Raw genomic sequence first — 26,927 nt, forward strand, 5'->3', positions numbered from 1 at the left:
AGTTTCTTCACATGCGCTTTAGTTAGTTGGTGGAAAAGGAGCCTTCTTCCAAATGAAAACCTGAGATTTATTTCTTGGGCTTTCTAAGAGCCTTTTCCTCCTCCTCCAAATACTTGTAAAACTTCTGTCTGGATACCCGAGTATAAGATTTCTATGAGGGACGATCACTCTAAGACAACTATTTTCTGAAATCACCACATCTTTGTTTCTTTGCTTTTAATGCACCAGAAGTATGTATTTTACGTGCACTTTTAATAAATCATGGAAGATCAGCAGATCACAATTAACCTGACAAAGTCAGCTTAAACAGAATTCCCTGGATTTATCCAGTGAGCCAGGCTTCAGAATAGGCTTGGTCTTGCTCCTGGTATTTATTAGGGCATAATCCAAGAGATTTAACATGGAATTACTCAGTTACAACCAGGAATTCATCTCCTAAACGCGTATTTCCATAGCAACTACCAGCCCCTGCCCTGAGGTGAAATCTCTCTGGGTCTCCCAGACTCTGACTTAAACCCCCACTAGTTCAACTCTATTAAAATCCTGGTATCAATGGAAAAAAATCCAAAATGTTATCTGACTTATGTTAGCGGCATTAACCAAACGATATATGTTTTCTATTGGCACATGATTCAGGAAAATCAATGATAAAAGATTGTTTTTAAAGGTATCACACACATCTCTGATATCCAGCTTCATTTTAGTGACTACACTGGAGAGGATACTCACATGAAAACGTGGTAACATACAAAAGGTTTCGCTACCATACTCCTGTATCTATCAACATCTAGATCTAGATCTAGATCTATGTCAGGCAAAAAATGTCACCATTTCTGATGATGCTGGTTATTACTCTGATTTATGGATTGGGTGGTGTATCTCCATTTCTTGTGACACCCTGAAGAAGTATCAAATACTGGATATGTTCAAAGATCTCTATTAAAATTCAATTATTCCGTATTAGAAACTGGAAAGGAAGAACCAATGTTTGGTTTATACACCTAAAAAGCAATCATCAGTGTTAGGTAGATTGTAGCAACACACTGATAGACAATAGTGTACACTCTCTATGACCGAGGGGAATTTCCAAAGCAAGAAACCTTGGCACGACCTGTGGAAAAAGGACACTTACCCTTATGAATGTTGGAAATCCCTGGCCATAATATCCAACAGCAAAGTAGTCTGGTTTTGGTCTTATCACCTTCACAATGTTTTCATAGAACTGGGCTTGCTTTCTCTGCAAAATAAACAGGAAGAACTTTAATGACCTAAACTTTAAGGACGTTCTCTATACTTAAGTTCTAGATCTCTTTATGTACATCTCTAACTTAAAGATGTACATGTGCCGTTTTCCCCTTTTTCTTCGCCCTTCTATTGGATATATTTTATTATTTTAAATTCTAGACTCTATAGCCATTGTTTTCATGTTTAACTTGGTGAACCTCATTTCTCCATATCCAGTATGTTAATTCTGATGGCAGTCAAGAATTTGCAAGCCCAAATTCCTGGTTACGACAGCAATGCCGAAACGCCGAACGGTGAAGCACGTACGGCGAAAACCAGCTCATCCCGACGGCGCTGACATCTCCGTTTTCAGCTGTTACATTTCACTACATTTTTCTACTACTTCTTTTCCATATTTACAACTATTTATTTGCATATGGAAAGCACGCGGTTGAGAATTGCAGAAAAAGATAACTTTTGGCATACACACACGCATGTCAGATGCCATCTGTTTCTGAAGCGGAATCCTTCTTTATCTCAAATGATGAAATAATAACAAATGTGAAGCTTCAGACGATCTGTTCATTAATTTATTTTTAGTCTATTGCTTTCTGTATGAGAATGCGTTCTGATTGGCAGCGAGGTTTATTACTGCTCCCCTACAACAGATAGCAGTAAATGGCAAGAAGACTACAAAGACCGAGATCTGCCGTGTATTTCTCAGTTAACCTGCAGCAAAACTATTTTGTCATCTGTGAATTGTCTTAGTGTCTAATATTTAATCTTGCTTGAACAAAAACAACTTAAATTTGACTATGGGGGAAAAAAAAAGAGCAGCAGCAGCAATAAGAAAAGCCCCAAAAATGGGCTTTGAGAGACCCGACTCATACGGGAGCACAAATCTTGATTCTGGCCTCATTAGGAATCAATGCCCAATGCACACCAGTACTAATCTTTGTGGTATCTCTCTCAGTTTCTCTGTCTGCTAAATAACGAGCAGATAAACTCAGTTGTTTGACTTGAGGATTGGAAGGTTTGTGTCTCCCCTGTTAGAAGAGGGAGAAACTCCATTTCCACAGGCAAACGAACCATACCTGGTTTATACCACTGCCTGGGAATTGTGTCACTTAATGTAAACACATATTTACTGTGCAAGAGAAATGATGAAAAATTCATAACTCAGTATTGTTGGCCACAATGCAAAGTGCAAATTCAGACTTTGCTCCAAAAACAGATACAGGATGATAAGTAGAGAGCGGTTGTTTCCATGACAAAGCTGTTCACGTTCCCACGTGCAAGCACAAAGGAGATGAAAAATTAAAAAGGAGGGACTCAGAGAATAGCTACCCACTGGTGAATAATCGTATCTGACACGTAAGAATCATTTCTAGCTGAGTAACAGCTCTACCAGATTCCTTTTATATTGAAATGAAGAATATTCTCTATTGAGTGCAACCTTATTGACAGCAGCACGGGTGGCAGGGTGAGGAAGACTCTTCTGGCACACCATAGCACCAAGAAATGCTCCACGTATAGATCCTTTACCTCCTGCAGCACAAACCAGGCTCCAGATCAGTTGGGCAGGAAAATACGACCAGCCTGGTACTAAAACCAACTAAAATGCCACAGGAGAACCTTCAAAGAGGGATATACAAATGGCTGTGGAAGGCTGGAGGACAGAACCATGGACAAAACCAAGAAGAACATCTAAGGGAGTGAAGAAACCATCAAATTGAGTGGAGTGGTGTTTTCCTTTATTCTTTCCTCCCTCTTTCTGGGGAGATGGGGATGGAGACGCCTCAAGTGAAACGTGTCAAAAACCTCAAAGTCGAGAATTTTCAGAACCAAACTGGAATCATGTCGCGACTCGTGTGAAAAGGGTGAAGTGAGGGACAGGGAAAGCTGCCATTCATCTCTTTGGAGAAGAGTAGGAGGAAAAATAACGGGGCAGGCATAATGAATGGGTAACGTCGGGGCAAAAATAACTGACTCTAGACGTGAATGCTTGGGGATTATTCATACCTAAAAAAAGAAATGTGAATATGGGAAGACACTTGAGAGAGAATAGGGATTTTTTTTCACGTTCCCATTTATATTTAAATTCCAAATTTCCTTTTATACCCCAAATAAATCAGCTTAATATTATTGAAATATTTTTCTTTCAGCTAAGAATCTTTTTCAGAGGTAGCCAGTTAATCAATGCTGGTCCAACACAGCCAAAGCACATATCCAGTTCTGCATTTTACTGTAATACGAGAGATTTTTGATATAATTTTAAATGCTTGAAAACCGAATTCTGAAAAGATTGTTGCAGTGTCTATGTCACTAAAAAACCTACCAGCAGTTCACTGAGTTGTTCATAATCGAACATTTCGTTTTCATACTGTTCTGCGAGTTCTTTACCCAAGGCAATGGCCTCTTCCCACATCTGTTGGAAGAAGAATCGCAAAACGACAATGAAAAACATGAATTACATACATTGGTTAAACAACAACATTGGAATAAAATATATCTTACAAAACCACAACAAAACGCATTGTGTCACACGCCTGAAGAGACTGTGCAGCTGATGTGCCAAAGAGCTGCGGCAGCGTTACCCACGTGTCACTATTTCATGCAAATCAAATAAGATTATCAAATTGCTTTAGAAATAAAATGATTCCTGCTAGCCCAACGGGCTATCCAATAACATGCAAATACAGCCTGCCCACAAAGACACCCGGAACCTAGAACTTTGGAGAAATGCTGTTTGATTATAATTCATCATCATCTCTCTCTCCCTCCAATACCTATAATCTATATAGGCAATTTGCAGATATTGCTTTGAACAAATACTCATTATATTTGCATTGGTTCTTCTTCCTCTCTTGTTCTTCAACCATAAAATTCAGCTTCCATCTCAAGTGACCCAAAGAAATTTAACAATATCCTTCAGCTCTTCAGAGGCCAACAACCGTAATGAGGAGCAGCAACAATGTTTTTAAATGTGTATTTTTTCTACTCTAAATATGAAGAGCCACTCAAACCCCAAAAGATGCTTAAATTCGCACACCAGACTATCTGCGATCAACCTTGATCTGCCTCTGCTGCTGAAATCTGGCTGAGATTTAGAATGAGTTATAAATCCATGTAGTTTGTGTTATGCATCCATCCCACACAGACATCCCACAGCTCCCATCCCACTGTGTAAATAAATATTTTACCCCCCAAAAACGTCTGAAAACCAAAAGCCCCTTCAAAACGCACCAATGAAATCCCACCCCTCGAAGGCCAAAATCAGTGCCGGGTGAATTTTCTTTCTCTTTTGATCTGCAAGTTGACGTCGCATTTATGAGCCTTCCAGAAAACTTGGAAAAAAACAAGCCTTTTAGGAAAATCTCTAGTTCTAGACGCTGGTTTAAAAATAAGAATAAAACATTAAGGGTTCATACAACTGTCAGTGCGACTGAGAGCGCTGTAAGCACGGGCTGAGGAGTCAGGTAGGGCACAGCCACCTGTGATTTAGTGGCACAAACACCAGACTGACACCTTGCCTCGAATATATATATATTTTCCATAGGAACTGGCAATTTGGAGCCCAGCCAGGCTGAATAATCAATAAACCTTCCCCCACGTGTAACATACTGATGCCACAAAAGCAAGACGTGGCTTGTGCTCCCTGTTCCTGCTCCTCCCTGCAAAACAGGGGCCAATTTTCAGGCAAACTCAAGGATGGGCTGAAAGATTCATCCTGGCAGCCAGAGAAGGATGGGAAGAGGCCGAGAGATGCTGATGGTAGAGGAGATAAGGAGCTGCAAAAGGAAAAATAGTTACAGGCGACTGCGGGGAGGAAGGACAGAGATTTATGCTCTTGAAGTAAGGGAGTGAAGTACGAAAAAATATGGGCTAGAAACTGCGCCGGTACAGCTGAGCGAGGGAAAAGGAGCTTCTGAGTCCTCAAGAAAACAAATGGGCAGATGCTGGGCAAACAGAGATGGAGTGGTGACCTTATTTCAGACAGAAAGAAGGATGCTCACAATGAGCCTGGTGCCCACATTATCTCCTCATGGCTCCACGTGATGTTCGACCCCTTCCCTTCATTTTTCTCATTTCTACAACAAGGTTCATAATGTTATTTATCTAGGGAAGGGGGCTGGAATAAGCATGAGTTACCTCATGTTTGTAAAGCGCCTTGAGTATGAAAAATGCATCGGAATGAATAATTACAATCACAATAATTAGGGATCACGTCTGCAGGAAATCGCAAGGCAGTTTCTAAACTCTGCAAGGCAATTTTTGCCAATGGAAGCATCAGAATGTTTTTATCTGTAGTATGTATCTCATCTAGAATGATGATACAGACCAGATTAATACTTTTATTTCTAAACAAAAATTAACGTGACTTTAATAGCAAAAGCATATTTGCAGAAAATGGAGCACATCCTCACAGGCGAGGCTGAGTTAATTTTGACTCAGAAAAGCAACATATTACCAGCAAATGAAACTTTTCAAAATCACTTAACCTTTATTTATTTTGATTCCTGTTTTCTTTTGCACTTCAGTCATCCATAACGTCTTCTGCACATTTTCATATCATAGTTTTCCTTGTCCCGGTCCTCCCTGTGTTCCAAATGTAACCAGTCCCTCCCTAGCAGCGCAGCATTGGCACTGATTAAATGATGATTTTGGCAGGATTAAATCTTATTTGTTATATTTTTCTCCTCTTCCCATCCTTCTTGGTCAAGACTGTAAACAGGTTGAAACTACCTGAAGGGCAGTTCTAGCCAGGTGGGATTGGTCTCTTCTCCCAGGCAGTCAGCAATAGGACAAGGGGCCATGGGCTTCAACTCTGCCAGGGGAAATTGAGGCTGGAGATTAGAAAGCAATTCTTTGCAGAGAGAGTGATCAGGCATTGGAATGGCTGCCCAGGGAGGTGCTGGACTCACCGGCCCTGGAGGTTTTGAAACTGAGATTGGACATGGCACTTAGTGCCATGATCTAGTCAATGGACTGGAGTTGGACCAAGGGTTGGACTGGATGATCTCTGAGGTCTTTTCCAACCCAGTCCATTCTGTGATTCTGTGCAGGCTGTTTCTGCCGTGCCTCCCCCAGCCTGAACAAACTCCTAATCTGTTACCAAGTATTAATATTAATAATGAATTTTATAAATGTTTCAGAGCCTAAAAAATGAATCCTCAAATTAAATATGACATAGATTTAGTTCATCTACAACATACACGCAGTAATCGCACCATCCTAGCACCCTTCCTGGTGACCGCTACTCTTTCCGTAATTGGAAAAACTGGAAAAAAAACAGATATTATGAGCATTTGTTTCTGGGTTAAATTACTGGAATGACTTTAAAACGTCTTGAACAGTCAGTTTCCAAGATACACTGTTCACATTTTGTCACATTATTTTTAATGGAACAGTTTTAGGTGTAGGTAAGAGATAAAACTCCTCTTTCTCTACCACGCTGCAAAAACACAATAGAAGTGCCCCCTATGGGAAAAGACTCTCAATTTCTGCCCTCTCCAGCCAAGCGAGCCAAAAGCACTCACTTTTTGTTGCTACTACCTCCTAAAAACCCCGCTCCGCTCCAGCATCTCTATTTGGAAATCCAATTGTCCAGTTTAATCCTCCGCAGGAACAACAAGAACTTGCACTATAAGACTCAGTTTGTAAAATGTCAAGTGCCCTGAACTCCCGAGCTCCACGAGTCCATTAACCACCCGCCTTTTCCCTCGCGCAGCTGGACCACAACACCTGCAACATCCCCCAAAATAAACCCAAAGCCGATAAAACTTCCAACGTCGTAACCAGAAGACGGAACCATGTGTTTAAAATCCCCTGCACGACCCTCTGAAAAATGTCGCTGTTTTCTAAGGAGCCAATTTATTCAGGTGAGGACAGCAGGGCAAAGGGTCCTGATAAATGAAATCTATATTCTTGAAGGTCAATAACTCCCCATCTGCTGCCTCCCAGATTTCCTGCCTTGGAAGGTTTCCCAGGTTTGCCCAAGACACTGTCCGGGGAGTTACTACACAGCGTTTGTACGATGTACAACTCGTTAATGTGAGAAACAATTTATCTGGTGAGAAAAATGTGTATAGACTAAATTCAGTTGTGTAGACGCGAGCTGCAAACTGTTATGGGAAAGGCTTTGAGGATGCAGGAGATATTTTCAGATCTTATTGTCCAGAAAGAACTGCAACATCCAAGTCAATTTCTGAGGTTCTTTAACAGCAGCAAAGCAGGATCTTAGGATATTTCTTAGCTCCTGCTGAGTTAATGGTCAGTAAAAATGAAACAGTCCAGGACAAGGATATTATCCTCCAATCTGCTGATGTATGAGGGACATTCCAAGCAGCTTAAATTTCAGAGAGCGTTAATTAAACATCACATGAAGCTTCATATTTTAAATAAAATGTTAAAGCAGTATTTCTCTATTGCTAGGACTGTATTCAAGGTGTGTCAGACGTAGCCATTGGAAACCCTTTAAAACACTTCGCAATATCGCCTGTGCCTCTGCTGTCTCAAGACCGGCTCTGCCCTCCATGGGCTTGTGACCTGACGTGGGATATGAGCTGGACATGAGCCTCGCACTCACTTTTGGCAAACAGGTGAATTTCACCACTTTAGATGGAAGAAAAAGACATTTGATGCCATCGCATGGGCTGGAAAAAAGGACATCTGAAGCGAGCGCGTGGCACTTATTGGGTAGTTTCAAATATTTTGTGTTTTGTGGCTTTAGTGAAACAATAAAACTTTTTTTTGGGAAGGGTAGCGAAGGAGGGAGGAGCAGAAATCAATGATTTTATTTACTTTTTCCTCCCCAGAGACCAACGCTTTCAATATATGAAGGAGCAGTGGGAAACACGTACTGATTTACAGGCTGCGGGATCCACTGGCAAACACGAAACACGCTGCAATTTGTACATTTTACCACGTAGGAACAAGAACGCTGCTGCTTCCTTTGTGGCTCCAGAGACCATACAAGCCTGTTTGAAAATTATATGTTATGTTTATCGAGGGCACTGAGTATTTCTTGGCTTCGGTAGTTTGTTAGCATGGACTAACATCAGCTGCTCCATTTCACGCCCTTTCCCTCGTCACTTTATTGCTGCCACTATTTCTTCTTCTCGTCCTGAGCTATTCTAAACTACCAAGTTTCAGTAAAGTCCCTGGATTAAGGGATTTGTTGAAAATTGCGAAGTTTCAGCAAAACACAGCAAGAGCAAACACTTGAGAGCAGTTCAAAGGATGAACTGCCGTGATAAACGTGAGGATCCGGCTTTTCGGGGCAAAAGCCAAGAGAGAGATGGAGATGAGACCGGAAAGTGCAATGAAGTGAAGGATAATAATTCAGAGAGAAAACTATGCATATATGAGCGAAACTTGGAAGTAACAACATTTCATTTGGGAAACAAGGAGCTTAGAAGAGTAATGGAAAGTATGACTAATAAGGAATCAAATCCATAAAGTAAAGGAACAACAAAATGCAGAAGCTGTACCTGAAAACGCTTATTTACTGAAGGTGAAGAGTGTACTTCAGCTTTACAGAGGTTGGTTTAAGGACCAATAGTTAAATGTAAGGAAAAAAGCAAGCTCCCTAAGAATAATATATGAAAAAATAGAAATCAAAATGAGGACTATTAAATGGGCCTCAAACTACAAATAAGAGGGATATCATGGTGAGGACTAGTATTTTGTTCTCAGCCAAAATGAGACGCCCACGCTCTGTATTATTAAATTACAGATTTCGCAGGCACTTCTGGTCTAGAAGGGAGAGGTCTGCTCCATTCCAGCCTGTGTATGGAGGATTATACCTCCCTCTAAATTCATCTCACCACAAATGCTAATAGTTAGGGAACAAGCCTTGTAGTTGGTTTTCACTCCAAAAGCGCACCGTGCTTTCCTCTTGGGAAATTACTCTGCTAAGAGAAAGGGATCATGATTTTTGAGAGGCTGAACTACACCATCCTTTAAAACAAAATAAAAAGCCAGTGTTTTAAACACAAGTGTCACCCCTTAGGAAATCTTTCTCCTCCATTTCTTCTACATAATGTTTCTAACCACGTCTCCTTTCCCCTCTCAAGTCCGACGCTTCCCATCAAGCAGCTGGAGTCTCACAATAACTTTAAAACAAAACTCCTGAGCTGCTGTAAAAGCCTGAAAGTGGTTCTACAGCTGCCCAGGGTCAAATTACCTTCTTTTGACATCTCTTGTCAACTTTATGGGGAGAGAAAGCAAAGTAGTGGGACCAACCCCGAGTGAACTGCCGGGCAGAGACAGCTGGGCGATTATGGTACAGAAAAAGACGAACCGGTCAGTGTTCTTGGTACAGTCTTCCAAAAATGCACAGCAAATACTATTTGAGATGCGTTACCCATCATGGAATGCCATAGTTAAAGTAGCTGCAGGACTACACTTACAAAGTGCGTAGGTAAAGGGAAGAAGTTGATTTAACCTAATGTCAGAACATCCCAAATGAGAGGTTTACCTTAATTCTACTGTGGAAACGTCAACTTGGAGCTTCCTGACATTTGAAAATTCACATGAGATGCTTGTATCACCAAGCTGAGTGACCAGAAAATGAGAGAAGAACTATCTGTATTTAGGAAGGAGTGCTTTGCAAAGGAATAATTCCCTCACACACCTACAGAAATCACACAGGAGCCCTATGATTTGAGTTATGAAAAGGGACGGGAATAAGTAATCACAGTGATCCCTTCAATGTCATTGTTCGCCAAATATAGTAGACTAATGAAGACTCAGTTATTTAACTAGGAGGAAAAAGGAAAGAACGATGGAGTTTTTAATTTACAGCTAAAACACATCAGCCTGGTGCTCAAAACAATAATTCCCACTGCATGAATACCAGCACCTTAAAAGATGAACTGTGAAGCCATAGAGTCGTGAAAAAGCAAAATAAAAACATAAGACTTCCGGCTTTGTCCTTTCCAGAGAGGAATATAATATTAAAATATACTGTTAAATCAGCTATGAGCCTAATTCTAACGAGTCAATGGGTTAGTAAAGGGTCAGTAAAGCTTTTCTGGGTGGCAGGAGGGTGCTGTGGAAAGCAGAGCACCCGCAGAGCCCCAGCCCCGCGCAGCCCGTTCCTGTAGCCCGGCTCTAGCACAATTCTTAGAGCATCATCTATTATCAACTACTAAATATTGCATTGTGATAAGGTATAAAAATGGACTTTTTAAGAAAAGTTTCTATCAAAATACTGATTCTGCTAAAAACTTTCTTGGAAAACATGAGCTGGTTGGATAATTTTCTAGACATTTCTGTTTGCACTACACTTAGGCAACAAAGATTGCTTTAAAAACCCAATTTGGTGTTTCTGAAATATTCACACAAAGAGATTTCTGCTTCTATATTTGAACATTTTGTGCAAGAACCATTCAAACACTGATCCATCCCTATATCTCCCCTTCATCTCTGTGGACAGGTGACAGCCACCCTCCCCCTTTCCCCCCATGCAAGGCCAAAAGCAAATTCATCTTGCAATAAAATAAGCAACTGCAAGGAAATATTCTCATCTTGTGACATGAAGCACAGACACCCATTCTCTACGTGAATCATTCTGTGTACACAAGGAAAAACAAGGGGAGCTGAAGGACTGCATCAGCTATGCTAACTGCTGGAAAAGACCCCAAATCACACACATCGCTTCTTTATTTTCTCCATGGCATCATATGCACATATATTTACTCTTAACACAGTAGTTATAAATGTACCATTGATATATTTTTTTACTTTTTAAAGTATTATTATCTTTAAGTGTTAGCTGGTGGACCATTTACATAAAACCCATCAAATAACTTACAAGTTTAAAGCTCCCTGAAGGTCACTTGATGCAAACTATGTTTACTATTCAACTTCGAAGTTAGAGAGAAAAGCAATGAAACATTCTTTGGACTTTTTTGTTCCCTTTTTACCTTGCCCTTGTCAAAGTAATGGATAATTTCTTGATATAGCTGATCTTTGAGCTGTCCTTGAGTAGCAGCCTGGTATCCATCCCGCTGGGTAAGATGTGCTGCACATGCTTCTTCTGACCACTACATCACACAAGAAAGAGAAGAAATGTGATAGCAAATCAAACGTTATGAAATATATCAGTAAAATTAGGCTAAATAAAACACACGTATTTTATTTAAAGAAGTGGTACCACAGCTAATGCACTAACAATGATTTTTCTTTTAATTTCCTACAACCTATGTGGGGATGAGACAACACTGGAGCCTTTTCCCTGCACAGGATTCTAATCCCAAATCCTGCCTTTCCATAGGTGTCTGTTTTCACAAGGCTGGCAGGAAATTAATACCTTGGAGACCCACAAACCGCTATCAAATCAAATCAAATCAAATCAAATCAAATCACAAACCTCCAATATATCAAATGGAACTTCTCATAGAGAGGTTCCATCTCATAGGGATGGGTACTCATCTAGGACTTGTTGCCTTATGAAACCAAGTTCAAAAACTAAATTAATTGAAGAACTCTTCGCTTTCCTGTCTGAAAATCAAAGGTACTATAGAAGGAGGACTGCCCACAGAAATAAAGTGGTATAACTTTAGGAAAAGAAGAAAGTGAACCAAAGATCAGCAAGTCACAGATTTATTCACAGAACTGCTGTTGCATCATCCAGTTTTACCTCCTATATGTTATTAAATTACACATAATTACTCCTTAATTTGGCCAGAATGTTCGTGTTTGTCTAAAGCAGACAACTCGGTACCACAAAGCTGTTTCTGAGCAACACAAACTTCGTAGAAGCTGCAATGCAATGGCACTTTTTTTGGCACACTGAGAGCCACTATCTTTTGTTAGTTCTGAACATCTTCATTCTGACTAAATGGGTTAAAAATACAACTGAAGTCTCCTAAGTGTGATTCATTGACTTGCAGCAATTTGAAGGAAATGCAGAGACAGCCTTCCCACAAATTTAAAGGTGAAACTCTCTAAAGCTCTCAGTCCTGACCTAAATGCGACCCCATTAAAATGGACGTGACGAAATATATGTCAGTGATGAGTGTCATTGAAAATCTTGTCCTCAAGGTCTGAAAGAAAAACTCAATTGCTTTAAGTTACACACCCCACAATATTGCTGCTTCTCCAGCGATACCGAACTTCTCCATCCACTGCAAACTACTGGTAGTAACAGGATACTCTATTAGATAATTATATCTATATTTGTTCCTGCTCTGGTGGGGGGATTGCACTGGATGAGCTTTCGAGGTCCCTTCCAATCCCTGACATTCTGGGATTATGTATAATAAAATATTTCCAAACTGTGAAGCAATTACATTTATAAACAAACATCTGCTTAGTGATGAAAACCTGCAATAAATACTACCCTTACATTTGCCATCTTCTACCCATTTGCATTGTGAGAAAAGAAAACTGGGTATTTATTGTCAGTAAATTAAAGGAGGATATTCAGACACTCATCTGGTCTCTGAAGACCTTCTGTAAAAAAAGATATAAGTCAAAATTGGCTAAACTCTACTTTAAGGTCACATAAAGCATATTGACTGGCAAGTTCAAGCCATAACAGCTAAAAGTCTGAATGACATTTTACGGCATGGTTCACTCAAACATTTTCCCAGCAAACACATCACCTGCGGGAGGGAATGAAGCTTTGTCTGCTCTAAAAGGCTCAGTCACGCAGAGCGTGATGAGCAAGTGTTGCACAATTTGGCCGTTCTGTTTTATGTCCCTCGTGGGAATAAGAGAGACCTTTCGAGCCGCCGACTCGGCGAGTTACTCACTGTATTTTGCAACCGGCGGCACCGGGCTGAGCGACGCAGGTGTCAGAGACGCCTCCTCACCGCGTCACCCCCGACACGCGTCTCAGCTCCCAAAATGTCACCAGAGCGGTGACTGCAGCCAGCAGGCTCTGTCCTTGCTTTTAATGACCAATACAGCAACTGCTACGGTGCTTTGGCACTCCGGATGAATCTTACTGATGTTTTCTTGTGTAATGACCCTCAGTTTACTTTAAAATACAGTAAATACATTTCTAAGTGCCTTGATTTCAATGGCACAAGTACGCTCCGCATCATATTTAGTCTTGTTACAGCTTGGATGCACTGTAGTCGGTTTTGAGGTATGAATAATTCTCAGCGCATCCGTTAGAAGCATTTCACTTAGCACCTTCCACTTTTCAACCTTTCAAGATGGATATTTTACACTCGCATTTCGCTTGGGATTGCTTAGATTACATCCAAGATTGCCAGGAACAATCTGTTGCACAGAATGAGATAGATTTTCTTTATGAAATATGGTACCATTAGCGCAACTTCTGTAGTAACACAGAAGGTTGCAATAATACAGAGGTGGCGATAATAGAGGAGGTTGCAATAATACAGAACTTGCAATAATAAAGAAGGTTGCAATAACACAGAAGTTGCAATTCAGAGGTTGCAATACACTCGCCATTGGCATGAGAAACAGATGAAGGGAAAAGCGCAGTTCTCAATTATTCTGTCCCTGACTCTGCCCCATCCTGAGAGGAGCAAAAGGAGCCCCAGGTGTCCCTGGAGAGAGGAAGATTTCACTGTGGATGCGGAGACGTGAGGAAGACAAACTGGACTAAAGCAAACGCTTCAGAAAACACTCATTTAGATGACTGGGCTACATTAAACCTGGGACCAGTATTAAACCATTAAACCTGGGACCAGTATTATTCAATATATTCATCAATGACTTGGATGAGGGAATAGAGTGCACTATCAGCAAGTTTGCTGATAACACTGAGCTGGGAGCAGTGGCTGACACTGGAAGCTGTGCTGCCATCAGAGACCTGGACAGGCTGGAGAGTTGGGTGGGGAAAAATTTAATGAAATATAACAAGAGCAAGACTAGAGTCTTGAATCTGGGCAGGAACAACCCCAGGTTCCGGTATAGGTTGGGGAATGACCTATTATAGAGCAGTGTAGGGGAAAGGGAGCTGGGGGTCCTGGGGACAGCAGGGTGACCATGAGCCAGCACTGGGCCCTTGTGGCCAGGAAGCCAATGGTACCTGGGGTGGGTTAGAAGGGGGTGGTCAGTAGGTCAGAGAGGTTCTCCTGCCCCTCTGCTCTGCCCTGGGGAGACCACACCTGGAATATTGTGTCCAGTTGTGGCCCCTCAGTTCCAGCAGGACAGGGAACTGCTGCAGAGAGTCCAGCGCAGCCACCAAGATGCTGAAGGGAGTGGAGCATCTCCCGTGTGAGGAAAGGCTGAGGGAGCTGGGGCTCTGGAGCTGGACAAGAGGAGACTGAGGGGGGACTCATTCCTGGGGATCAATATGGAAAGGGGGAGTGTCAGGAGGATGGAGCCAGGCTCTTCTCGGTGACAACCAGTGACAGGACGAGGGGCAATGGGTACAAACTGGAACACAGGAGGTTCCACCTAAATATGAGAAGAAACTTGTTCCTGGTGAGGGTGGCAGAGCCTGGCCCAGGCTGCCCAGGGAGGTTGTGGAGTCTCCTTCTGTGCAGACATTCCAACCCGCCTGGACACCTTCCTGTGTAACCTCATCTGGGTGTTCCTGCTCCATGGGGGGATTGCACTGGATGAGCTTTCCAGGGCCCTTCCAATCCCTGGCATCCTGTGATTATTCTGTGAATTTCCTGACACAAGTGCTCAGTGCAGAGTGCACCATCCTCCCACACTTATCCAGAAAGATTTTGGTGAGATTAACACTTACGAATATGGCTTGGTTACATTCCTGACTGATGCTATACAGTGTTAAAAACTCAAATGCTTTATCTATATGTACTTCGTATAGATAAAACATGTAATTTATTTAGATCGCAGGTTGCACTAAAACGTTCCTTGAAGAAAAGCAATATGGTTATGTCTCTTTACATGTGCTATAAACTGCATTAAAATTATACCTAACTTTTAAATGCATGAGCTTGGCAAGAAGACTATTTGAATCTAATGTTCCAAGATCAAAAGTGAATCTCCGGACACCCCAGAGCCCCTGAGGACAGTCGCCAGCACTGCCGTGTGTTGCCTTTGCAGAAACAATTCTGCAGAGAGCTGATTTACTACAATATGCGTTTAGCTGCTTCCACACATTACATCATTTTGATATCTAAAATTAATTTTAATTACAGCTTGCAACTTATAACTTGATTTCCAGGCCAAGAAGAGCAAAGTGTTCAGGAATGGCAGGGGCTGCTTTCCTGTGTTATTACTTACACGTGCATAAGCAGCAGCATGTAATTGTTCATCAGTTCAAAGTGCAGCTGTTGCAAGACCGACAAACAATACTTCTATAGGTTATCAATAACATGATTTTCAACGCTCGCACCGTGCTTGGGCGTTTACCTTGAGGAGCTTTGCGTGCAGCAGTAACGTGTAGGCGGCCTCCGTGTAGTTATCGCATTCCTTGTGCAGGTCACACAGCTTGTACAAATACCTGCAAGCAACAGAAACAATGGTTGGCTCTTAAATGCAACTAAATAATTCATGTTGAAGATTACAACAGCTCAACTCTATCCTCAAACAACTAAATATGTGTGGGATTATCCAAAGCTCGTATTTCTGCGTGCAGACACCTTTAGGAACATTTGCATTTCTGGTGTGGGTTTTTTTTTCCAATAGATATAAATAACTTTTGGTGTGTAATGAATCCAATACTGATTTTGTGCAAGAGATATTGCTTTAATTGTTCAGCTACAGAGACGTATAATTACTCTCCCTTAACTTCAGCTTCACTACAGATCTAGAAGGGGCTTATCTTCATTTTTTTAATAAAAATTTTTTAAAGAATCAAAACAAAATACCTACTAATATTGTATTTTGAAAAAGCCAGTGAAAACACAGAACTTTGATGCTCATCACGATACATTATAAGTTTGTTAACAGAAACAGGAGAGAATTCGGGTGGGGGTCTGACAGTTTGTGATGCTGAACAGGGGCATCAATCCGAATGGGGCAGTTATCAAACCTGCCTTTGGTACCTTTTGTTTTCTGTTTGCAAATCAAGAAAACAAAGATTAAAACCATTTAAACAACAGGAAGCGAGTTCCCAAGTGAAAATTCTTCCAAAAAGGTGACAAGCATCTGAGAATTAATTCATGAATACTATTCAGATACCTAAAATAGCAGTGAAAACAAAAGCTTCATCATTTTAGCACAACAGCGTAGCCAATTTTAAGCCAAAGAACAAATAGAGGACCAGGAACCCTGAGGTTTACAAAAAGCGCAACAACGGATTCCCATTTTTACTTTGTGAGAAAATAGATTCTGAAAGGTTCCTAAAAGTATCAGTCGTGACATTATTTAACAGCCCTTTTTACCCCGAGTCACGTATTTTGTACCTCGCCAGGACGTAAAATTATCTCTTTGCTCAGCTTTCTTTTGAGTTATTTATTTTATCCATGTGATGATGCTCCTGAGTATTTCAGTGTCCATCACAATGTAACTGAAGGAGGTGGAGAAAGGGGACAAAATAATCCCTTGAGTCTAATTGGTCTCAGTGAAAATCAGCTTTGGAATGTTCTTAAGGTTCAGTAAAGGTATATGGTTTTATTTTATTACTTCTTTTTCCTCCAGCCCTCAAGCAGATGCTTAATATGAACTTAATTTTCTCCAGTTACGCAAGAGTAAGTCAAGCAGAGTTTGTCCCTGGTCATGTTTACAAACCTTATGTACATTTCTTCTCTCTCAATCTCCTTGTAGAAATTCTGAAAAACAACATAATTTTGTTACAAAGTCTTTGATTTTACAGGCTGGAATGTACACAGAACATGCTCTAAATTAAAAATTCATAATTGCATAACATCAGCCTCAAAAGTGCAACATGAAATTTGCCTCTAGTGATAGAACACAAGTTATTTAACTTACAAAGTCTAATGCTGTGATGTTTCATGATGTAGCGTATTAGGGCTTATGTCTCATTGCAAAGGTTAAGAATTTGCAAGAATAGTACTGCTGGAAATTTGCTTGTGGCATTTGCAAGTCACACATCATTAAGCATTTTCAGTTGAAATTTGGTAATACACAAAAATGTAATTTTTAAGCAACAGTTGTTGTATGGATTGAAAACTCCAAACCTTATTGGAGCAATACATCATCTGCCCTTGAATTCTAATAGTTTCTTCAGAAATAAAAAGTTAGATTAGTGTTATTTATCTGGTTTCATATGCCACACATCATCATCACTCTCTTCAGAAATCTCTCAATGCCTCTGGTCTTGACATAAACCAGTTAACACTACAAATACGGTAAATGTAAGATATGATAAATTGGGCGAGATATTAAAGGCACTTCGGAATCTAATTTAAAGTTTGCCTTCAAAAGTTAAAAGATATCTAAGAAAACAAAATACAAAGAAATTTCTCCTTCACTGAGGTACAGTATATTCCAATGCTAAATTAAACCAGTCTGCGTAGCCACTAACAGATGCATAAACCCAATACGAAACTGTTCCCTTCAAAGAGAACCGAAATACAAGACAGAATCTGCCTACCAGAGTTGACGGATTTTTTAGGGAATATCCCATTTTAGTTGACATAACTGCTCACTGGCTCGGAGTTCAACTCCAAAGACAAGCAAAACCACATGAAAATTCTCTGCTGTTTTTTCTTATTTGCGTTTTTATTGGTTTTTTTTCAAGTAGAAGAGACTTTGGACTTGAGGGGGATCAATAACATAAAACTGTTTTATCCCAATATTCCCACCAGCTGCTCCGCTCTTCTGATGCAGCTCAAGAAGCAGCATCAAATGAAGTGAAATGGGAAGAGCCTTGGGCAGCAGGCTGGCGCTGACCCACATCCCATTTCCTACGGCTCCCTCTCCCCCAAACCCAGCCCCTGCCCCATCTTTGGGTGCAGGTCCCACCTCCCCCTTCACATGTGGCCGCAGGAATTGATGGGGATGAAAAATAAATGCAGGGGAAGAGCGTGAGGTTTCAGCAAGATCCCTCCTAGGAGGGAACAAGCAGCAGTATCTTTAACATCAGCTTAAATGCATATCAAAACCCTGCCTTAAACTCTAGTCAATACAGACAAACTTAATCCCATGAAAGCCTCTGCATCATTAAAGTCCCAATTAAGAACTCTTTGAGACCTCAGGTGGGAATTGTGCTGAGGCTCAGCCCTGGGTTGGATTTTTACAAGGGCATAAATTTCACTTCGGGTGCACGGAGAATGATGAAAAGTCTGTGTTGGCCCCGAAGGGCACACGGGACTTTAAAACCGAGCTAAGGTTTTAAATCACGCCTACTGGAAATGAAGGGAAGTCCTGCCCTGCGATGCTTTTCTGCATTCCCGCAGGTTTCGGTGGCAGGGTTGTGTGCGGATGTCTAACGGTGATTTAACTTGACAGCAGCAAATCGCCCACAAAATTTATCATCTGTGAATACTTGAATAAAAATCCGATGACAAAACTCAGCAGCAGGAGACGCTGTTAGAGACACTTAGAGAAAACAAACACAAGCCCCGAGTGTGTCATCAGTCCCCCCGTTCCTGGGACAGCAAGAATTACTGGGATGTCTCAGAGTATTATGATGAAGGGAAGGAGAAATAAATTCACCTTCCTTAGGCAACTTTCCTTGTTTTATAAATTGTTGTCATGTTTTAGTGCACATAGTGAATCTGGTTTTTATTTCCTATCTGGTGCGAACTGGCTGGCTTCTCTAATTCAAATATTGTGCAGGGGGCTGCTACGACTCTTCTGCGGGCAACGAATTAAGACTAAAACCCCAGTTTCTGATCTGATGTCTCTCTGCCTTCTCTCCCACTCCAATGGGCGCCGTTTCATTTACGGCTCATGCGACACTGCGGCGTAAAGGCCGAGGACGTTTGCATTACTTGCAAGTGCTAAAGCTACAAACTATTTACTCAGATCTTTCCCAACCAGCATGAACGAAATCCATCAGCCGTATCACATCAGGCAATAAACACTGTCTGTGCCCCGCGTATTGAAATGAAATAAAAGCTTTGCTAATGACAAAGAGATGAAAGCTATGAACACTTAACAGCTAGCAGTTTAAATCAAGTCCTATTGGAAAAATCAAATCTAGCTAGTACTATGTTTAGGGGTCTCTAAAATTTACTTGGGCATAATTATTCCATATGCGCTGATTCTGTGCTAGTAAAATCTCATACTCTAATGCCTCCACCAATAAGCATGACCTGAGTGTTATGGGGACAACAGCTACTACTTCCAAATCCAGCCTGAATACATTACAGAGCAGATAGACCAGAATTTCTGGAACTAAGAGAAGGAAATTTCACATCAGTGAGGAAAAAACCCTGAGCTTTTTCTGCTGTGAATGAAACTACAACACTCAAATTTCTTCAAATATGTTGAATACGGAAGCTGAGCAGTAAGCAGAATAGAAAATGGGCTTGCAAATGCACGACAGATTTGGTGATAAACTGCATATTACTCCAGTGTTCTGTATGTCAGTGTTTTTCTGCATCAAGTTGTTCAAACATCAACTGTAAATGTCAATGAACAGCCCTCAAAGATTGGGCCCTAAAACGTTCCGTCTTAAATCTTTCCTTAGAACCAAATAAAGAACGAATAACCCACGCTTTCACAGATTCACCTTCATTAAAAAAACACATATTTCAGGCTTCCGTGAGAATCCCAATACGTACTCTGTTTTACACGGAATCATCTGTTAAAGGTGTACAATTCAGAGTGCAGGAGCCAGTTCAGGCGGGCGGCTCCTCGCTTACCAGCACGTTGACGGTGCAGCTCATGCGGTTCTCCTTGTTCTCGTCGTGCATGATGGTCCTGTAGTCCAACAACCTCTCCATTAAGCGGACAACGAGTTTCACGAAAGTTTCCCCACTCTTAGCAAGGTATTTGTGTTTTCTGCAGTGCTCCAGGAGGCTGAAAAACCAATTACGTTCGCCTTGTTAATCACACCCAGAAAAAGCCTTGACTCAGGTGCCATTTTAAATACTGCGCGTCATTAACAGCTTTTAATTATTTCTGGGCTACAAAGTTCATTGTGGTCTAATTGCTCTCTCTCCTGACTTTACAGTGACATAAATCTCGCCGCTGATCAACACTTACATTTTGTCAAATAGCACTTTGTACTGTTCATCCCCTCTGCCTCCTTCCACTTCATGATCCAGTTTCGTGATGATCTCATTTTCGAACTATAATTAAACAAAGCAAGCGTAAATAATCAGATGGCAAATATTTCACTTTATTACTGTAGCCTCGATGGTTCACAGATTGGTTGGGTACCTCGGTGAGATGTTTAGCCACTATTTCAAAGCATGATTGACTTTAAGAGTTCGCAGTCTCTGGTATTAAACTACCTACAATGTTCTGGTGCCCTACAAGGACTTTTTTGCTAAAGAAATCATTGGTCGTGTTGTTAAGTGAAGTGTAAATATTTGCATTATGAAAAACTACATAAGGAGATTAATGAGAAGAACAAAGGCGGGGAAAAAGGAGACACAAAGCCAGGGACAGAATGTCCCCTGCAATAATGGTAATAGCTAAAACAGTAAAATAAAACATGTTGAAAGCTGTATGAAAGAGGATATATAACACATAAGACTGGAGCACAACCCAGCATCACTAACATCCCTTTTTCAGCACAGATACTCTCACAGAGGGGCAGAACTCAATTAACACGCCTGTTAATAAATCACTGCAGAGGGGAGGGAAGTTGTTTCAAACAACTTCAGAGCAATATTGATATTTGGGCAATAATAAAAGAATGCAAACTTAAGTGGGCATCAGAATAGATTTTAAGTGCAAACTGGATTTTTAGTGATTACAGAGGGTTTCACCTGTTGCTGCTACGTTCCCTAGGGCCCAGGTTAGGAACAAATGCAAACTGAGTGGAGGAAGGATCACCCTATGGAACAAATTGGTCTGGTCACCTAATTGCTAATTCTCCCTTAAATAAGCACAGACATCCACACCATTAGTGACACAGCCTGTTGTCACAGACCTCAGCAGAACAGCCCGGGTGATAAGGGAAACTGTGCCAGCGGACGGGACCCCATCACCCAGACTGGGAATTTATTGACAGAACAGTCGTCTTCCCATTTTTTCACCGTCACTCGCTGAAGCAATCCCCAACTAACTGTTCCGGGGAGAAGCAAAAGGCTACCCGCACAAGAACAATGCCTGCTAACATTTTGTAAATGTCAAGAGATGTACTTTGCATCTGCAGTTAATATTAACAGTATATAACGGACAAATATAAAAAGAATGGACTGTCTGTAGCTTGACCGAGCATGCACCTGCGCAACCACGGGGCTCAGCAGCAGCCTATGGACCCCACTTGCATCTCCATTCAAGCCACCAGCTTTCCTTCCCAGTGCTGCACTTCCCCACCTCTTATTCTTTATAGATTATTTCCACCGATCAATATATCTACTGTCGTGAAAACAGTACTAGGTCCTCTGCTACAGCCACTAAGCGCTGCCCGATCAGCACCTGGGCGCTGCGTGGTTGGAGAACATGGGCTTTTGCTGAACGCTTGCAAGCAAATTAGACTTTGCTTTCACGCACGGTCAGCCCCATGGGGAAGCTGAGGAAGACGAGGAGTCATCTCCAGCCACCGGCACAGCTCGGATTGGTTTGGCTAGGAAGAAGAACTGGATTTTTCAGTCCATGCTGTGAATCATAGAATGGTTTGGGTTGGAAGGGACCTTTGATGGCCATCTAGTCCAACCTGTTTCATGAGCAGGGACATCTTCACCAGCTCAGGTTGCTCAGAGCCCCATCCAGCCTGGCCTGGGATGTCTCAGGGATGGTTCATCCACCACCTCTCTGGCCAACCTGGGCCAGTGTTTTACCACTCTCATTTACCACTCCATCTACCACCGACCTCTTTCTCCCAACGTATGCTGCATTTTAAGCTCTGCCCACACAGTCCCACCTCAGTCAGCCGAGTTTATTCTAACATCTCTGTCAGGTACCAAACAGCCGTGCCCTTCGTTCTGCCACAATCCCTTGCTCAGGGTAAGGCAAACCTGGGCAGAAGAAGAGAAAAGCCTGCAGCACATCGCTATGATGGATTAGCCAAATAACTTGTGGCAATGCCAAAATACTCCTCTTCATTAGGACAACTCAACCACTGAATATCTTAACGGGCTCAACAGCAGTAAAGAAAAAATCCACAGTCAGATCCAGGACATGGTTTTGTGTCTCTTTCCAAGTCTCCGTGTTCTTCTCAGCATTAACTGCAGCAATATTGACAAAACTTCCTACCTTCATATGCAACCCCACACTTTTTGTCCTCTGTATTTGAGTTTGGAAATTTATTTTTGCACGCTTCCTGGCAGCCTACCAGAATTGTCTCACAAACAGAGAATCCTGCTCTGAGCCCAGTGACTGCAAACTATCATGACGAATAAAGGCAGAAGCTCACTTACTGCTCAGTGCAAATTCAGGATACAGTCTAACATGATGCACAAGTCGATCGAACTGCGAGCTGTCAGGAAACTGAACTGCAGATTGTATCAAGCATACAGTGATAAAATCAACCAAGTACCCAAACAGCAGATATTCCATCTTAAAACACTTTTTATTATAGTGCATGACCGTTTTAAAGAGAAATCTCCGAACCTCGGATTAAAACATTTCAAAGGTGCTCTTCTTAACACAAATGATCCACAAAATCACGGAAACACTGGCTGGAAGACACCTCGAAGGTCATTTATTCCAACCTCCCAGGTGTTGTGGGATTACTGCCAACACTAGATGAGGCCAAGTGTGACCTGCTTAGTCAAGGACTGAACATCTCCATGGATGGATGATTACACAGTCTCTCTGGGCAACCTGTTCCACTCTCTCACTACTTCCCTTCTGAAGAAATGAATGAAAAGTGAAATGATTTCTTTTTTTTAATACAATGAATCCATTATTCAGAAAATGACAGGGAAATGAGAAGAGGAAGAATAATGCAATCCACCCCCTTGAAGAAGCAAACACGAGCTGAAACGCGCTCCCATAGCACAAGGACACGTCAAGTAAAACACTGAGGCAACACAATGATGAAACAGAGAAGTCACAAAATTCATGTTCTCTAATGAGACCAGAAAGAAATGGACTTTCTCCACCAGTGTGAAGAATGACACTTGCTGCCAGCGTGAGCCCTTTAGTGGTATATTTTTTAGCAAGAGATTACTCACATGAAGAAGAGCAATTACATTTGTCATACAGGATCTCAAGTATCTTCCTGATATCAGTTAAATTTCTGTAAATCTAGGATTTGTTGGGCCATCTCCCTAATGGCCCTCTTGGGTCGAACAGAGCAAGACTCGCGCCATTTCTGGGGTTTAAGAACTACTAACAGTATCTTTGCTCTTCAATCACTCTTGATGCTTCCCAAGGAATCAATATGATGCAGATCGTGCAAGCCAGATGACTGAACGTGATTTAACATGGTTAAAATTCCCTCTGTGGTCTTTTCCACAGAAGGCAGTTTTGTCAACACAAGTCTAGGTTTACAGAGCTATCGCCTTCCATGATGGGAGGAATATTTCAGGAATAGTGTGGCCAGCAGGACTAGAGATGTGATTGTCACTGTACTCGGCACTGGTGAGGCCACAACTTGAATCCTGTGTTCAGTTTTGGGCCCCTCATCATAAAAAGGACATTGAGGTGCTGGAGAGAGGGCAGAAGAGGGAACAGAGCTTGTGAGGGGCTGGAGCACAAGTGTGATGAGAGCGGCTGAGGGACCTGGGGGGTTCAGCTGGAGAACAGGAGCTGAGGGGAGACCTTCTGATCTCTGAACTGCCTGAAAGGAGCTTGGAGCCATTGGGGGTCAGGCTCTGCTCCCCAGGAACAAGTGATGGGATAAGAGGAAATGGCCTCAAGTTGCACCAGGGGAGGTTGAGGTTGGATCTGGGAACAATTTCTTCCCCAAAGGGCTGTGGGGCATTGGAACAGGCTGCCCAGGGCAGTGCTGGAGTCACCATCCCTGGAGGGGATTAAAAGGCCTTTAGATGAGGTTCTTAGGGACATGGTTTAGTGTCAGAGTTGGGTTATGGTTGGACTCAATGATCCTGAGGGTCTCTTCCAACCGAAACGATTCTATGAGTAAGAACGCGGCCCTGGAGTCACACAAGATACCAGCTCCGGAACATCACATCTGTCATCTATTGATACAGTCTCAATTTTTCCTTTTCTTTCTTTTTTAAACACATGAAATAGCAAAAGTAGGTCTGCAACTGCTGTGATGGAATTTACCCTGAAGTGAAGAAGCGCCACATTTTCCGTGTTTACATTACAGCTGGTGACACTCACTGACTCTTAGTGGAGGCTGCGGGTGTATCTGGCACCATCAAGGAGTCGGGTTTACATCCTTCTGACACTGACAGCCTGAGGGGTGATGTTAGGGAGATTACAGGAAATTAGTTGATCAAGATCTCAGCTTCTCTTTAAGACGTGTGTTTGAACTTCAGCAAAGAGTATATCCACTGCTTCATCTGTCTGTTACAATCTGCCATCTGGAGACAATAAATCAATGTAAGCTATCTAACGTCTTCAAGTGTCAGCTCAACTAATCACTCTTTGTTTTACGTTTACCTACAGTGTGGTCAGGCTATATTTGCAGCACTTACTAACAATTTAATCTAGTTGTAGATGAGGAGGACTTTCAATCGTCCACGCTCCCATCAATGTTTTGATATGGGATAATAATGAATTTGTTATATGAAATGTGACAGCTAACACTAGGTATTAGTCCTAACGGAGAAATAGCACAAAAGTAGGGTAAAACTGGGTTCAAAGGCTGCTCTGAAATTTGGTAATAATTCTGAACAATTCCATCAGTTTCCTATTTTCTCGCAGCATTCTGGCCAGCAAAATCCACTTAATATTAGGTGATTTTGGAGGTCTCCAGACCTACTGCATTACCTTGCTCTTTGGCTGGGAGGAATACTGATATTCTCCAAAAGGCCAGAAAACAAGAAAAACTTACACGTTTACATTTCAACCTGGAATAACTAAAAATGTAACTTATTGAAATTAATCTTTTGTGGGGGATGATTTATTTGAATATGCACCTTCAGTTGGATTACACAAGAAAATCTGCAGAATTCCAGAAACTCGGACAGGTCATTAACTCACGTTCTGTCAGCAAATCTACAGTACAGGGAAAGGGAGGTTAATACAAATTAATTATAGGTTCTAAAAGTTGAGATTCAGATAACTAGGTATTTCTATTCAGGAGAAATATATCGATTTGAAATTCATTGATGACCAACCAGAAATTACACTGCAAATAAAAATGCCAGTATGACCATCTCGATGATACTGAAATTGATTGTTAAATGTTAGAAACTAATTTAAAGGGTTTCCTGTTTATTTCCTTTGGTCTTTACTCATTTAATTCTCTCCACAACAGAACCCTGGCTAGAGGTACTTTGGCTTCACCCACCATTTCATTTTAGTCATCATATGCATTATGCATTCATTTATTATGCATTTCTAGATGATTTTGCATTATGCATGCATTTACTATGCATTTCTATATCATTTTTTCTATCTTTTTGGCTACGGTTCTGTTATGCTAAGTGTCATTCCAATTTACAGAAAACAGGGCAGATGTGTTGCAGTTTTGGGCCTCTTCCCTCAGATCATTACTTTTACACAAGCCCTTACTCTAACAAGGTAAGATCACATCCTATATCGCTGATGCTACCACCACCAGACACTCATGATTCTCCTTAGTAATGCTGTTTGGCCTGAAAACCAGACATATGGGACTTCTTATTTTGCTTAAGCAAGAGACAGCTGGGAGGAAAAGGCAGCAAAATCAGGCGGTCGGGGCTTTTTATGGCCCGAATTCCACATTTCGGCTGAATGATGGTTTCATGATGAACTTTCTCTGCTGCCACCAAGGGATCCATCACGCTCACCTGACCAGGCCTTGAACAATCAAATCAATTCTCTTTCATCGCTCCTGTGGCTCTGACATATTCCCTTTGATCTGGAGGGTTCGCTAGTAAAACAGGCAAGGAAAAGGCAAAAAAGCATAGTAGAAAAGGAGGCATTTTCTTCTATATGAAAGCTTCAGACTTTAGTATCAGATTCATGCTCTGAGGGACAGGCTACTTTGAAGACTTCTAGAGGCTTCAAAGCACCTTAAAAGGGAGAGGGCAAAAATGGGCAACTCCAGCTTTTAATTCAGTCGGCCTTTAATTTACTTCTATAAAAATCAGAGGAAAGTTATCTTCTGTTTTTTCTCAGGGCTATATATACCAGAAGAACAAAAAACCCCGACTCTGTTACTGGTTTTACAGGCAAACTAATTCGTACTGAAATCAAAACCACGGGGAAAGCTGCCTGTTTATTACACAAGCCATCGCAGCACAGAAGTTCGGCAAAAAACTGAAATTCCTCCCCAAAAATCATGAGGTTTATACATCTGCCAGAAAAGTGGAGCCAATCTAAACCCTTGTTGATGTGACTAATGAGGTCAGATAGTTGGGTTTCTGGCGGATTAGTTTAACAGCAGCCAACCATTCAGTTTTGAAGTTCTCTTTGAAAGCAACGCTGGACAATGATTACTGGTAGTTGCATATAGACAACACAACGTAGTACATTACACCGACACATTAAGTACGAAAGTTTGCCCAGGGACTGGTTAAATTATTTTATATCTATTTTTATCACTTAAACACAAAGGAAACAGAAAAGATGAGCCAGGAAACTAAAGGCCAGGCCTAAACTAAAGGCCAGGTCCAGTTTGGTTCCTGAGGAAACCATGGAGCAAGGCC

The 26,927-nt window shown here is 41.5% G+C and overlaps 1 protein-coding gene across 2 annotated transcripts in view; it reads right to left on the reverse strand.

The window, feature by feature from the left end:
* Window positions 1–26,927, reverse strand: part of DOCK1 (dedicator of cytokinesis 1) — a 278,334-nt gene that overhangs the window by 40,964 nt on the left and 210,443 nt on the right. For both annotated transcript variants that reach the window (XM_065066732.1, XM_065066731.1), the window contains exons 34-40: window positions 20,248–20,333; window positions 19,905–20,061; window positions 16,861–16,901; window positions 15,541–15,631; window positions 11,157–11,276; window positions 3,563–3,652; window positions 1,133–1,237 (exon numbers count right to left, since the gene is read on the reverse strand). In XM_065066732.1, coding sequence (XP_064922804.1) covers window positions 1,133–1,237; window positions 3,563–3,652; window positions 11,157–11,276; window positions 15,541–15,631; window positions 16,861–16,901; window positions 19,905–20,061; window positions 20,248–20,333 — 690 coding nt within the window. The remainder of the gene's footprint in view (window positions 1–1,132; window positions 1,238–3,562; window positions 3,653–11,156; window positions 11,277–15,540; window positions 15,632–16,860; window positions 16,902–19,904; window positions 20,062–20,247; window positions 20,334–26,927) is intronic.

Source organism: Columba livia, chromosome 6 (genome assembly GCF_036013475.1).
Source record: "Columba livia isolate bColLiv1 breed racing homer chromosome 6, bColLiv1.pat.W.v2, whole genome shotgun sequence".
NCBI lineage: Eukaryota > Metazoa > Chordata > Aves > Columbiformes > Columbidae > Columba > Columba livia.